Genomic DNA, 16,118 nt, shown 5'->3' with positions numbered 1-16,118 from the left:
TGGTAGAAGATGTGTAGAAGCCCTATATCTACTGCCAAGCCAAAAAAGTCACCACCCGGATTTCAGGCAGTGTTATGTGGGGTTGCTTCATTTGGTCAGGTTTATGTTCAGCAGCGTCCTGTTCCCAAAAAATGAGGTCAGCTGCCTACCTGAATATACTGAATGACCAGGTTTTTCCATCAATGGATAATCTGTTCCCTGATGGCACGGGCATAGTCCAAGATGACAATGCCAGGATCCATCAAGCTCAAATTGTGAAAGAGCATGAAACATTATTTTCATACATGGATTGGCCACCAGAGTCTAGACCTTTACCCCATTGAGAATCTTTGGCATGTGCTGGAGAAGACTTTACGCTATGTTCCGACTTTCCCATCATCAGTACAAGATCTTGGTGAAAGATGAACAACTCTGGATGGAAATAAGTGTTGTGACACTGCATACGTTTTTCGAACGATGCCATGACGAATGCGTGTCATAATCAAAGCTTAAGTCCAATGAAATATAAGTGTGTATGACTACTTTTTTTTTCCGGCTGGGCAGTATATATTTCTCATAGTCTGGTATAGACTTATTTACATTATACATTGATCGTGTTTGTTTGCTTACACTGCCAGGAATGTCATTCTTGCTCATTCCTGTCTAACATTTTTAAGGCAATCAACAAAATGGCATATTTAAACAAATTTGTGAAAATGTAGCATAATTCTTCTTGACATAAGAATGTAAAGTATGTATAAAGTAGCTTTGGGGCTTTTGATGAGGACTTGTCACTTTCTTTTGTTTAATTTTAGTTAATGCAGTAAAAAGTAGGCTAGTAACTTCCATACATATTTTTAGGCTTTTGTGTTTGTGCAAGGAAACAAAAATCCCCATAAATAAAAGGGATAGATCTCAATGTTCTTTAACTTTTATACTTGTTAGGCCTCATGCGGTGCGTTGCAGCGTACAGTGTGAAGGGACGTGGGTTTTTCTTTTGTTTTTTTGTTATGTGCCCGAAGCTGCAGGAAGACGTGTGCGCCCTCACACACCTATGTTCCATCATTCTAATAAATAGCGGGTATAATTTCTCTAAAACACAGAAAAAAGAGTAGAGAAAAGTTACAACTTTTTAATTTTGGTAGTCCTATTTTGTTGTACTCGATCCCTTTTACTTTACTATTTGACATTTTATTTTAAAATTACACACCACCCATGTTTCCTTTCCCAGAGTGTGATAACATACATTTAATCTTTTTTTTTTTTTGTCAATTACAGTTTGAAATTCTTCTATGTGTGCAAGATATTGATGATCCGGCAGTGGATGTATGTAAAAAGCTACTTGGAAAATATCCGAATGTGGATGCCAATTTGTTTATAGGTAAGTGCTGTTCTGAACATTATGGTGGTAGGGAACTTTTTTGCCAGGTGGGTAACCAAAATGTAAAAAAAAAAAGGTTTATTGCATTCTGTTGTTTTCTATGGGTCTTTTCACACCAATACAGTGCAACCTACTTTGAATAGCAATGCATGCAGGATTTCATGTTAAATTAATATTAGGTGCCTATTTATTATTTTTATTTATTTTGCCTATTTTGATTAAATAACTCCCAGCCCGTTCCTGGGCCCAGGAGGGTCTCTAAGCAGGTATAAGGGCTCGTCACTCCTACAAAAAACGTTAGCGAAAATGAACCAGAGAAGACAGTGGGGGGTTTTTGTTGCTTTTTGTTGGAAATATTTCCGCACAAACATATATAAATAAAATTACAACATTTAATGCATCTCATGTAGGTAGACATTTAAAAGCAAATAGAACCAGAACACAATACCCATGTGACTGGCCCCACATCAATCAGCACCTCTACAGGGGCTAGGAGATAAAGCCCAAGACCATAAAGGGCATATGCATCCATAGGTGAGCCGAGGTCTTGCGGTGCTGAAGAATGATTGTCTCGATGCGTTTCGCCTGTATATGCTTCCGCAGGAAAGGGGCCTAGTCCCTAAAGAGTAAAACAGGATAAAACTTACACATGTTGTGAAAAATCTATTGAATACATGTATAGAAAGAAATTGATTTGAATAAATAAGATTACAGCATCATTTTGTAAGATTGAAGATCTACTTGCCTAAACCACGGGCATCAAAAAGACACCCTGATCCCTGTGTCCAAAATACCTAGACCCCCAATCCCCCGGCCCCCCGGCAACAGACCACAAGAGGGGAAGAGCGCCCCCCCCCATGTATGAAAATATTAAAACCTGGGCAGTAAAGAAGCTAGTATTCTTCAGGGCCATGTTACACTGGCAATTTGTTATGGAGATCGTAAGTGGAGCAATTTGTAGCAGAGCATGGCAACCCAACGATGTAGTGATTGTTTAACCTGTAGCAGCGACAACTTCTAGTGGTATATCACCAGTGTCTACAGCAATTTGCAGCAGCAGTAAACTGCTGCTATAAAATCAGAGAGAGAGAGAGAGAGAGAGAGAGGCACACTCACTTTTTTCACAGTTTCTACAAACCATAGCGCAACAGCTTTTATATTTTACTCCTTCCATAAGCGCAGATTTTACATTATTTCTATATCTATCTATCTATCTATCGAAAAAAGAAAAGAAAAAAAAAGTTTCCCTACGTTCTGTTATAAAACATTTATTCTTACCCATATTTTTGGTAAAACATAAAAGTCGGGTAAGTAGACACCAAACATGTCAAGCCTTAAAATTGTGTGCGCCCGCAAAATCGCAAAAAACGCCTATAGGCGACGCTTAAACCGCTTTTACTGCTCATCAGTTCAGTGTTATCAGTGATTAATGGCCCTAAAATTATTGGTCCTGACATTTGCGGCGATATGTAACATGTGCGGTGCAATCGTCGTTTTCGCACCTAGGCGCACCCGACACATATCTGCGTGTGTATGTGGGGGGCGCGGACTTAAAAAAATGGTTTTATTTTTTTTATGATTCTTAAATTTTTTTTTTTTTACACACAACTTTTTTATTGCTATTACATGGAGGGCTAAGAAGCCTCCTATGTGATAGCCAATTTACATGACAGCTCCTCTTTATGGAGACATCAGGGGTCCCCAAGACCCCTAATGTCACCTAGGGACCCCCAGAGAAGCTGATGAAGCAGAGATCGTCGTCATCAGCTTCTGTAGCTGGAGAGTGACACTGAATGCAGGAAGTGATGTAATATACATCACTTCCTGCATTCGGTGACTGAGAGAATATCAAAGGGAGACCTTATACTGATCTCCCTTTGATCTCCTGTCACAGAGCCGTGCCGCTCTGTCTATATATATATATATAAAAAATGTGGGGTATGGACTGTGTACAGTTTTCCTTCACAGGTCACTGTTTTAGAGCGAATTGGGATAGATCAATCTGATGAGGGCTATTGGCTCACTTCTATATATATATATATAAAAAATGTGGGGTATGGACTGTGTACAGTTTTCCTTCACAGGTCACTGTTTTAGAGCGAATTGGGATAGATCAATCTGATGAGGGCTATTGGCTCACTTCTTTTGGGTCTCCAGGACATGAAGTGAACGGAAATCCCCACCCCCCACGGACTATCTGCTGTGTCCCCGAAGTTCTGTTTTGAGGGGTGGGATCCCAAGGCCACTGAGGGCAGGGCAGCAATAGGCTACTGCACCTGCCTGTCAAATTACTGTGAGGAGGCGAGCACAGGGGGCGTGGCTTGTCAAGCACTGTGTGTCGGTGGACACACACAGCTCGGCTCAGTTGCCGTCCGGTAGCATGCACGCACAGATGTCTCTTCTGCGACTTGCTAGGCAAAGGTGACACCTGTAAACTGGGTGGAGGGGGGCCACAGAATCGAAGCTGCTAAAAAAAATAAATTAAATGGTAGAATTTAAAAAAATAAATTGCCTTATACACTGCTGATTTCAAAACAAAAACAAGGTTTTATTGTCACTTTGACATTGTCCCTGGGTACTGTTTAGCAGAATATGACTGCAAAATAGCTGTGGCCTTGGGGAGGGGGTTCTTGCACTCAGCTGACTTTGTATTGGCAGGCCTCAAAGGCAGTTTAAAGATCTTCCTGTCTGCGAATATATTGTCATGATTCAGTACTCCCCATTGATGTGTCTGGTGTACTGAAAAAGTATAAAAGGAACAAGATAAAGATCCGCTTTCATGAGCGGGAACTATGCTGATTGGTTGTTGAACGCTGTAAATGGCAGCTGCTATTTTTCATTGAATCTGTTTATTAACGCATACTCTGCACTCTTAATGAGGGACGTTAATATCAGGGTTGCAGATGAGAAGGAGTTAAATCATTTGCAATGCTTGCAAATATCGCCTAGTGGCGAAAGTGGTTCTCAACTTTAATAACCTATGCACTTTCTAGAAGCCAATATTTACTAAGTACCACTGGTGTGCATCAGATTCTTCGCCAGGATCGCTTCTGTTGTAAAGCCGACAGTCGGCTCTACAAGTTTAAACAGAGTCCCGGCGGCAAAAGTCACCGGGAGTCTGTTTAAACAGCCCCGATGCTGGCGACGTACACTGTACGCCGTCAGTCACGAAGGGGGTTAAGTAATTCCAAATGTTTACTTTTTATTACTTTATTACTGGTCCATACTTTTATATATGTGATTCCTGTAGTAAACTAGATGTGTAAATTTTAGTATGAAATGTTGGGACTCCATGTTTTTTTTTTTTTTCTTCTTCCATAGTTGTGGATTTTCTTTATAGTAGCTGATTTGTATGCATTCCTAGGTGAATTAGTCCTTTATGTGTAGTGGGAGCCATATTTGACTTCTTTCTTCTATTTTTTTATTTCCCCATTAGGTGGCAAAAAGGTTGGCATTAATCCAAAGATAAACAATCTAATGCCTGGATATGAGCTTGCGAAGTATGACCTAATTTGGATTTGCGACAGTGGTATCAAAGGTATGTTGATGATAGTACATTCCTGATGATCTGTGCTTATCAGTGCAATGATCCATGGAGACACCAAGTATAAATTTGCAAACGCCAAACATTTGTTTGGACTGTGTAACTTTGAAATAACTTCACTGAAATAAGAATAGTGTTCAGTGCTTAATTAACATTCTTGTTACATATAATATGTCATCTCCGTTAACTGTAGAATTGCTACGGTAATTGACATTTGTTTAAATCTGTCTATTTTTACATTATGACTGGAGTCCCCACAGAACCCATTTTGGCTCCGTTGTTTTTTTTTCATGAGCTTTATGAGGCCAGCGGGATTTGATGATCTATTTATTCTTCCATATCCTCCTAGTACATAACATGGCTTTGTTATGCTGGCTGTTGTGTAGACAATACAAAATGCAAAGCTCCATCAACTATCTTTTAATTCTCCAAGGCCCGTATGCATACTACAATGAAAAGGAGAACTTCCAAATAGGACAATAGGAACAATAGAGTGGAAGCGAGATATCTTTGTGGAGTAAAATGTTTGTTGCTTGCTAGTATTCTGTAAATCTTCCTTTTTTAACAATCGTTTTCATCAGGTTTAAAGTATAACTAAAGGCAAAACATTTTTTAGATTTGGTTAAAGGGTAGAGTGGTTAGATCCACTGTCATGTTTTTATTGCTGTCATTGCTCCCCATTAAGAAGATTTGCTCTCTTTACTCTAATAAACCTAATCACAATTGTCACCAGGATTGAAAGTGAGGATGGAATCCCACATTTTGAGTTGCCACCAGGACATAAATAAAGGAAACTTGTGTGACAGCTAAGAGGGGCTTTCCCTCACATTGGAATGATATCCCCTCATTTCCTGTCTACAACAGGGAAGGGAAATCCCCCTAATCGGTTACAGTTGGCAAATCCCTCCTTGTGCACAGGAAGTTACAAGCTTTCTTGCAAAATCAACAGGCTGTTTTTTTTTGCACTTACCAAACAAACATAACTAGAGCTGCAGCTAACTATTATTTTCAAAATCGATTCGTTAGCCGATTATTAAGTTCGATTAATCGGATAAAAAAATAAAATACATTTTAAAAAATGGCTCCAGTGATGGGACTACTAGTTTGTATTGAGATTGCACTCCATCACAGGAGCAAGCTTGGAGCGGTGGAAGTAAAAAAAGAAAAGTGTGGTGTGCAATATAGTGAAATGAAAAGTGTAAAATTATACAGCAATGATGAAGAATGGCGTCGACTATAGATGACTACAAAACCCAGCTATAGTACATTATACAGCACAATGCAGAATACCACCAGCTATAAAGGAATACAATAATTCCCAGCAATAGTACATTATAGCTGGTGGTATTCCGCATTGCGCTGTATAATGTATTATTCCTTGATTTGTAGTCCTCTATACAGCGCAATGCAGAATACCGTAAGCTATATAGGAATACAACAAATCCCAGCAATACATTATACAGTGTACAATGTATCGCTGGTATTTGTATTCCTCTATAGCTAATGATACATTGCTCTGTGTAATATACAATACAGCAGAATGTACCATCAGCTATAAAGGAATACAAATCCCACTATCCCAGCAATACATGATAGAGCACCATGTGTGGGAAAGTGCAGGTTTACATGAGCAGTCTTCCAGCAACTTGTTTCTGAGAACGGTCCTGTCTTATCAGCGGCTGGCTTCCACCCACACCTGCTCCTCCTTACTTCTTCTCCCCATGTCCCTGTGCCGATCGTGGATGTGGGCGGGCGGTGAGAGCGTGAGGCAGGGAGGAGGTGCGGCGTGTGGAGCGTGGATGCGGCCGGGCGGTCTGGCAGCGGCGAGCCTAAGGTGGGGAGGAGGTGTGGCGCGCAGCGTGTGGAGCTGTGAACAGGGCCAACCAATCGGAAGCCGATTAATCGATGAATGAAAAAGTTGACAACTTTTTCAATAATCGACTATAATCGATTTATGTCGATTAGTTGTTGCAGCCCTAAACTTAACACACTTTCAATAGGGTATTTAACAAACCCGAAGGCAGCGAATAGGAGTTTTTAAATGTGTAGGCTCTGAGGCTATTGTCGTCGTCCGGAACGCCTTTTTTTTTTTTTACTGCATGCTTGTCTAGATCATTGATTCACTAGGACATAAAGACCCATCAGTTTGACGGTTCATGAGCCTGTAACTTTAAAAACCAAGTTGGCAATGGCAACTTCCCTGTTTTCTGTCCTTTTGGGTTCACTTTTGATTTCAGATAGAATTGGAAAATGTTTAGCACCAGTGCCAAGTTTATATTGCCTTTTTGTGTCTCCAATTGGGGTGGATTGCCTTTCTACTTGTGATAGTGGTCTGATCTCTTTGCTGTGAAAAAAGACTACACTAAAAACACTTCTCTTTAACAGAGGGAAGTAGGTAGGGATGTCCCAATGCCACTTTTTCAGGCCCAAGTACAAGTACTTCCCCTCATCTACTTGCTGATACCAATTACTGATACTTTTTTTTTAAAGTTAAAGTGACATTAAACCCTAAGATTGTTTAACATAAACCAATACTGTAATGTGTGCCTTACTGTAATCCATGGTTGTTTCCCTTCTCTTTGCTGCTCTTCCTTTTAAATCCTCATGTCTTCTCATGCTTGGGGAGAACTTCCCTTTGCAGCTGAGTGCCTCTTCCTGTAGTGCTGGCTCAGGTTGCAAACCTACACACAGACACCATATATCCATTCCTGAGACAAGGCAGTCTGCTGCAAAACAGAAGTTCTGCCCAGCATGAGAACAGATACAGATTTAAAAGGAAGAGCAGCAAAGAGAAGGGAAACCACAATGGATTACAGTAAGGCGCACATTACTGTATTGTTTTATGTTAAAAAATCTGAGGGTTTAATGTCACTTTAAATTATCCATAGTGTAACTACATGTTATGTACTATAGATCATGCTTTAACCTATTCATGTTAGCAGGGGAGAATTGTAAATCTATTGCTGTAGTGTTGTTTAGGTGTGTGCTGTATATATGTACGACATATACATTACACACATCCAGTACATGGGAGAGTAAATCCCTGACCATACACATACCTTGTTCTTGCAGTCTTCTCTTCCCTTCTCTTCCTTAGCAGCGGGGGAGGGGTGGCGATTTGCATATGAATGAGCCGCGATATTTACATATGAATGGGCCGCGGCTTATTGATATGCAAATTACCGCAGCCCATTCATATGTTAATATCTCGACCGGTACCGGGAAAGTGCAGGCTGCAGGAACAGCACCAGCAAGCTCCGGAAAGAGTAGAGAGGGCTGGGGGAGGAGGTGTTTCTCTGGCCTGGTTTCACTAGGGGCAGCGCCCTCTAGTGTCTACTGTGTGGTAGTGCCGGCTCTGCTCGCTACCACACAGTAGACACTGCTCTGCACAGAGTTGGCATAGCGGACCGGCCCTGGCTGCTGTGCGGGCCACATTACAAGGTCCGGCGGGCCGGATTCGGCCCGCGGGCCTTGTGTTTGCCACCCCTGCAGTACACTATAGCATTAGATTTACAGCCAGCCCCGTCCTAGCTTCCCTCACTCAGTTTCACTCCGATCCCTGTTGCCTCACGCAGTGCCTCTCATAGTTGTAGTTCTCTTTTTAAAACCTGTTCTCTCCTTTCCCATTGTACACAAAAATGTATTACAGATTAGTCTGTGGTGTAGTTTTAGCCTGATATTACTGTGGCATGTAGTGTTTGTTCTTGATAACAATATTACCTTTTTCTAACAAGATCTGTGTATTTTTTTTTTTTTTTATGACAGTGAAACCTGACACATTGACTGATATGGCCAATCAGATGACAGAGAAGGTTGGCTTGGTCCACGGTCTTCCTTATGTAGCAGACAGGCAAGGCTTTGCTGCTACACTAGAACAGGTAAGCTAAAATTAGACTGTGACAAACTATTGCATATAAATACGACCAGGAAGGATGAGGAACAAGTTGTGTGAGATAGTCTGGGTGTGTACTGACTTTGACAATCTGCTACGTATTCTAGAATCCACTTAAGTTCTAAATAAAAATGTAAGACAAGCACGCCTGTCTTTGTGTTTATTTCATATAGGCAGCAGGACTGTGTTGTGGAAATCATACCTAGAAGGAACATTAGATCGGCATTTTATGGTCATAACTTGGAGCTGGTCTTTAACCCCTTCGTGACTGACGACGTACAGTGTACGTCGCCAGCATCGGGGCTGTTTAAACAGACTCCCGGCGACTTTTAAACGCGCTACACATGTTGGGTATCGCCGCGCACGCCGGAGTGAGAGCAATAATTCTAGGGCCAGTATTTTGTTGTATCTCTAAATTGATGACCTGTGGGGGTTTTTAAAGCGTCTTTTATTGACTTTTTGGGGTACTGCAGTTTTGCGCCGTTTCACGGTCGCACACAATCTGTAAACTGTCTGCTTTAGGGGCTTACCTTAAGTGATGCCTCTTAATCAGATCATCTTCTTTCCCGTAGTTTTTCGGAGTCTCTCCAGCGCTGGTGCTGGTCTCTGAGCCAGCACTGATTGCTGTGTCTCCTATGTCCCACAGTGTCTGTCCGCGTGCACGCTCCCAGCTGTGTGCATTGACTTACACTGTGTGTCTCCTCTTCTCACGGCCGAAGATCTCTACTGCACATGTGCCTGCCCCATGATCCTTCATGGCTGCTCGAGAATCTTCAGACGGGAGTGAGCTGTGGAGACGCTACCTATTTAGTAACTTTTTAAAAATATTTTTGCATATACACTGTATTGCCAAAAGTATTTGGATACCCCTCCAAATAATTGGATTCAGGTGTTCCAATCACCTCCATGGCCACAGGTGTATAAAATCCAGCACCTAGGCATGCAAACTGCTTCTACAAACATTTGTGAAAGGGTCGCTCTCAGGAGCTCAGTGGATTCAAGCGTGGTACCGTGATAGGTTGCCACCTGTGCAATAAGTCCATCCGTGAAACTTCCTTGCTACTAAATATTCCACGGTCAACTGTTAGTGGTATTATAACAAAGTGGAAGCAAGTGGGAACAGAAACTCAGCCACAAAGTGGTAGGCCACATAAAATGACAGAGTGGGGTCAGCGCATGCTGAAGCGCACAGTGCGCAGAAGTCGGCAACTGTTTGCAGAGTCAATAGCTACAGAACTCCAAACTTCGTGTGGCCTTCAGATTGGCACAGCAACGGGCTGTAAAAAGCTTCATGGAATGGGTTTCCATGGCAGAGCAGCAAAGCAAAGCCTTACATCACTAAGTGCAATTCAAAGCGTCGGATGCAGTGGTGTAAAGCACGCCGCCACTGGAGTCTAGGGAAGTGGAGACATGTTCTCTGGAGTGACGAATCACGCTTCTTTGCAAAGGGTGGGCCAACTCAATATTGAACCCTACGGACTAAGACTGGGATGCCATTAAAGTTCATGTGCGTGTAAAGGCAGGCGTCCCAATACTTTTGGCAATATAGTGTATTTACTGCTTTCTAGCAGTAGATATATGGAAGGGAAAAAAAAAACTTGTGTGTTTTTTAATTCTACTTTTAAGGCTGACTAGTGGTGGATGCCTTTTCACTGATATACTTTATTTAATCCCACAAAACAGATTGTGACTTCAGTGCATGGCCTAAAGTTGAACTGAGGTTGCTAAAAGTGCGTGACTGGGGACAGAGCAGAATATCACTGCGTAGATTTTTCCTGCTGTGGTGCCTGGGAGAAATGAACATTTGACAGGATAATGCAGCTTGTTGGTGTCCTCTCAGCACTCTAATGTCAGTTCTGGTGAGCAGGAGCTGTAAAGATGTACATTTTCTAAATCCTGAACTGAGAAAACTGGAAGTAAATTATGTAGTGTTTATGGTTAGGCACAAGTTTTGGAGTATATCTTTTTTCATATTTATATTGGATTAAATTAATAGATTTTTTCTTTTAACCAAGGCGGCTCCTAAAGGTTAGCAATTTGATAAAATAATTATTCAAGTAACCCAAAGCAACCAGCCAGAAATCATTTAAATGGTGGTCGTTGAATGTTGTTTGCACTTTGTATTAAAGATTAAACATATATATTTACGAGCATAATTCGTTCCGGAAGCATGCTTGTAATCCAAAGCGCTTGTATATCAAATCGAATTTCCCCATAGGAAATAATGGAAATTCAGATGATTCGATCCACAACCCAAAAATATCCATATAAAATGATTATAATACTGTACAAAATATAAAGAAAAATAAGCCGATTACCGGTACCTTCGTGGCTGGTGTGAGGGGGACGAGAGAGGAGGATTATTGTGTAGGACGACTTTCACTATCACTAGCGGAATCACTGCTATCTCTTGACCTCAATGGAATCTTTTCATTTCGTGAAACCTTAACAAGGAATCTATCCAATGTGACATTGCATTGTCCTTAAACAGATTCATCGCTCGCACTGCTACAGCCTTATTCAGGTGGTGCTTTTCTACAAAGATTTGCTCTTATTGCAAGACATTGCTTGTATATCAAGGCAACATTTTTCAGAAATGTTTGCTTGTCTTGCAAAACACTCTCAAACCAAGTTACTTGTAAACCAAGGTATTACTGTATTCTTTGAAAGCAGGAAAGCACTTGTTTCCGTTGAGAAAATTTGTGAATTGTTAGATTACGGTATGAATGCAGTATAATATGGAGTATATACTTTTTTTTGGGTGGATAGAGTAGGCAATGGTCTTGTATTTTTTTTCATGTGTTTTTTCCCTTTTGGATATTTGTTTGCTTCTTGTCCCAGACACACAGCAAGATGTAAGAGAAGATCTAAAGCTAGGGGATATCCCCTCTTCGTTGTCACCAGAACAGGATTGCCATTGGGACCTCCTGTTCTGGTGAAAACCTTAAAAATGTTGGATTTCTAATGACTTTCTGTATCAGAAGTTATTAGTTACAAGGTCATATAGAGAGGGCACAGACAGATGTTATAATCTGACAGAAGGTCTAAACTTTCCAAATTATATCTAAAAAAAACCTTTCATGAATTTAGAGAGGAATGAAAATCCGCCTATAATCACCTCCCTTCCAGTGATGTAACATCCAAGAGTTCCTCTGCTGGTCTCCTTCCAGGTGTGGCATTTTCATTCAACTTGATTTGCCTGCCTGGGATGTAGTGAATCTAGTGTATGTACAAAGGAATCAATTCATCCCAGCACCAAGGCATGCCGATACTGTACATGCATGTGCAGCTCAGTGTACATTTTACCGAAGTTTGTGAGCAGATGGGTAAGAAGCTTTTATAGCAGAACAGACATAGTATGCCTGTCTGCTCACATGTTTTTCTTTTTTTAATTAAAGGCCTGCTTTAACCCTGTTGAATGATGCTGCCCCCACTCCCTCTCCCCCACCCTGCCATGCTTCCTGGGCTCCGCTGCCCCTCCTTGGCCCCCAGAAAACCCATGGCGGGTGTCAGCAGAGGGATTTCCTGTGAAGAATGAAATTGGAAGTGACCAGCTTTTTGTCTCTTCCAGTTTAAGAGCTCTAATTCCTTCCATCTGTGCTTGACTAGCTTCATTAAAGTGAACAGGTAAAATTGGGGGTCTAAAGTGTAAAACATTAAAACATTACATTAAAATTTTTTTTTGGGGGGGGGGGGGGGGGGGACCTCTACAAACGTGAGGGGAAATCAATCGTAGACAGTTGTCCCCCTTCCTCTCTGTCCAAATGGCAATTGTAAAATTTTGGATTTCCCATCACTTTCTGTCACCAGGATAAATTAAGAAAGGAACTCTACCCGGGGGGAGACTTGGGCAGTGGTAAAAACCTAACTGGGGCTTCAACTTTTTTTTATCAGGCTATTTGCACTTAAACACAATTTTGTTAACCTTTTTCTCAGAAATATGAATCCTATTGTCAGATCGTCTTAGACTTACACTTGAACTAATTAGAACCCTTGATGCGTTCCCCAATGCCTCATTCCAGCTGCCCTCCTTTCTAGATGTCACAATCAAAGAGTCACCTAGTTTTTCCATCACTGACCCTTCTTGCCTAAACTATTTGTTCAATATATAGTTGGCAGTGTTGCGTGTGTTTTGTTAAACATTACTGTTGGTTACTATGACTTAGATGAAGAACATATCACACTTCCTACAGAACTTGAGAATATTGCAAAGTTTTCTCTAACTTTTCACAATTGTGTCTCTTGCGGTGTAATAGTGTTTGTTGCATACTAACAAAGACATTGGAAACAAATTTCAGCTTTTTACTTATTTTTGTTCTCTTTTTTTCATTGTCACATCATAGGTTTATTTTGGGACTTCCCATCCGAGGTCTTACATTTCTGCTAATGTGACTGGCTTTAAGTGTGTTACTGGTATGTCTTGTTTGATGAGAAAAGAGATTCTGGATCAAGCAGGAGGCCTTATTGCATTTGCTCAATACATAGCTGAAGATTATTTCATGGCCAAGGCAATCGCAGATCGGTAGGTTGTGGAAGTTTGAAGTTTTCTTTTTTGTTTTTTTTACACTTTTGTTTGTTACCATGACCATAGTTGATATTGGCGGTTGCTTTTAAACATTTCTTTTACACTGCCTTATTTTTGAACGGTCAATATCGTAATTTCTAGGCATTGCTCTACCCAAAGCCCTGCTTTGGGTAGAACTAAAAATATATCCCCTAGAGGCAAGCTCTGACAAACCATTGTCAGGTCTTGTGGTATACTGTTGATTTCCTACTGCTGTGCCCTTCCAAAGTGTCTATGCTATTGTAGCAGCTAGGGGCTAAGTTTCAACTCCTCCCTGAGACAGATTCTCACCTAGCATCTGTCTAAAATTACCTTTCCTATGAAAAACCAAAAACTTTCCAAAGCCACAAAAAGTGCAATTGTGGAAACTTTTTTATTTTTGGTACTAGACCAAAGAGCTGTAAAAATGCTACCTTTTTAATATACTGGCTCACTTTTTTTTCTTTTTTCCATGTACAGGGGGTGGAAGTTTTCTATGGCTACACAGGTCGCAATGCAAAATTCTGGTTGCTACTCTATATCTCAGTTTCAATCTAGGATGATTAGGTAAATATGCGTGGAATTTTGTTTTGCTCTTTTGTCTAATTTTAAAGTATGTAATGTGTTGATCACATTTAAATGTTTTAAAAGGAATTGATAAATGCCATCTCCGAAAGTAAAAGGCTTGTAAAAAGTTACAAGCATTAAAAGTAGATTATGAAAGTTCAAAGTAGAAGAGTTTTAATGAAGACTGAATTACGAGTATCCACATTCTCAGACTGTCGGTCTCTGCTCCCTGCAGGAATCCCCCGTTCCTCCAGCACTTATTGGAGGGACAGGGTAGGGGACGGCAACATCTCTGGTTCTAGAGAGGTAGAGCCAGCTGTCAATTAGGCAGCGGGGTGGATCCCGACAATGTCCGTCAACAAATAGCGGGTAGTGGCCCGCTTGATGCTGACTTTGGGACACAGAAGGGGAAATTTCCCTATACTAAACAGTATTTATTGCTGCGGTGTCCCTTTTTGGAGAAAGTTCCCCTCGCTTTCTGTTCCCGTAACAGCGAAATGTCTTGGATAGGAAATGTAATGAAATTTCTCCAACAGGCATACAGAAGTCGATAAATTCCTGACACAGGTTTTGACCTTTCCTATAATAAAAAACCTTAAAGTGACATTAAACCCTCAGATTTTGTAACATAAACCAATGCTGTAATGTGTGCCTTAATGTAATCCATGGTAGTTTCCCTTCTCTTTGCTGCTCTTCCTTTTAAATCTGTATCTGTTCTCATGCTGGGCAGAACTTCTGTTTTGCAGCAGACTGCAAAACTACCATGGATTACAGTAAGGCACACATTACAGTATTGTTTTATGTTAAAAAATCTGAGGGTTTAACGTCACTTTAAGTTCTTTTGCTAAAGGTACACCTTAATTTAGCTTTAGATAGAGACAGCCGGTTTATAATATAACCTTGGCTATACTGAAGTGAAGTTCTTCCGATCTCTTGACTGCACACTCTGCTTCCTGTTGGATGGGATAATGCATCATTTTTGACAAGCGGCTGCAAATCATGGGTTGCTTGTTGGAGAACCTGATGTAAGGGGGATAATCACTTATTTTTCATTAAAAAATTGTCTTACTCAATAACAAGATCCAACATTTAAAAATAAAAAAATTACGTTTTGTATTTATTTTTTTCCAGGTGGACTAAGCTTAGGATCAATATGGTTCCTGCTACGATCATATGTGAACCCATATCTGAATGTTTTGTAGCCAGTTTAATCATCGGCTGGGCGGCACATCATATCTTTCGATGGGATATCATGGTGTTTTTTATGTGTCATTGTCTAGCATGGTTTATATTTGACTACATTCAACTTCGAGGTGTCCAGGTGAGGTTTCCTAATCTCTTTGGTTACCGTATGTATTTGGTTAAGCCAGTACCTAGTACAGCATATCTCTGTACTACTGCACAAGGCAGAATCTTTTACAAGTTTCCACACGGACTTGGAGCAGTTTCTTGTCGGTGTCAAGTTGCCTCAATCTTTCTGAAATTTCCAAAGATTGTGCAGGCCTTGCCCATTTTAATCACAATCTATATAAAAATCAAGATTTCATAGTGCAGTACATTCAACTCTTACTGTAATATGTTCCTCATTTTTCTCCAGTCTACACTTGCATCTAACAACTTTATTTATATATATATATATATATACATATATATACATACATACATACATACATACATACATACATACATACATACATACATACATACATACATACATACATACATACATTATAATGGAGCATTTGCCAAAGCCAGGTGCGTGTTTTTTTTTTGTTGTTTTTTACACAAAGATTCGTAGAGGTGTTTTGTTTTTTTTGTGTTTTTTTTTCTCTATGACATGTGGCTACCACCCTTCCTATCACTGTAGGTTTGACTTGCATTATAAGCTGTATATGGAGAAGGAGCACAGTACAGTATTCTTTAGCGTTTTGCTGCACGGCTCACTTGGTTTAATTACGGTGTTTCCCCAAAAGTAAGACCTAGTGCTATCTTCGGGGATTTCTGTAATATAAGACCTACCCCGAAAATAAGACCTAGTTCGGGGTAGGTCTTATATTACAGACATCCCTGAAGATAGCGCTAGTTCTTACCTTCGGGGTAGCTGCTGTTGCTCTCTGGATGACATCAGAGCAGAGAGGCAGCTCCCTCCCGCCCCCGTACCAGACACGCCCCCTCGCCCACCCACCTGTGTTTCTCCTTGTAATGATCAGAG

The 16,118-nt window shown here is 40.7% G+C and overlaps 1 protein-coding gene across 1 annotated transcript in view; it reads left to right on the top strand.

Moving 5' to 3' along the window:
* Window positions 1-16,118, top strand: part of UGCG (UDP-glucose ceramide glucosyltransferase) — a 57,625-nt gene that overhangs the window by 37,865 nt on the left and 3,642 nt on the right. Inside the window, exons 3-8 of the mRNA XM_018569952.1 lie at window positions 1,258-1,360; window positions 4,797-4,898; window positions 8,670-8,782; window positions 13,140-13,318; window positions 13,820-13,906; window positions 15,038-15,227. Coding sequence (XP_018425454.1) covers window positions 1,258-1,360; window positions 4,797-4,898; window positions 8,670-8,782; window positions 13,140-13,318; window positions 13,820-13,906; window positions 15,038-15,227 — 774 coding nt within the window. The remainder of the gene's footprint in view (window positions 1-1,257; window positions 1,361-4,796; window positions 4,899-8,669; window positions 8,783-13,139; window positions 13,319-13,819; window positions 13,907-15,037; window positions 15,228-16,118) is intronic.

Source organism: Nanorana parkeri, unplaced genomic scaffold (assembly GCF_000935625.1).
Source record: "Nanorana parkeri isolate BGI_ZX_2015 unplaced genomic scaffold, ASM93562v1 scaffold1432, whole genome shotgun sequence".
Lineage (NCBI taxonomy): Eukaryota > Metazoa > Chordata > Amphibia > Anura > Dicroglossidae > Nanorana > Nanorana parkeri.
This window is presented reverse-complemented; position numbering and strand designations above follow the sequence as displayed.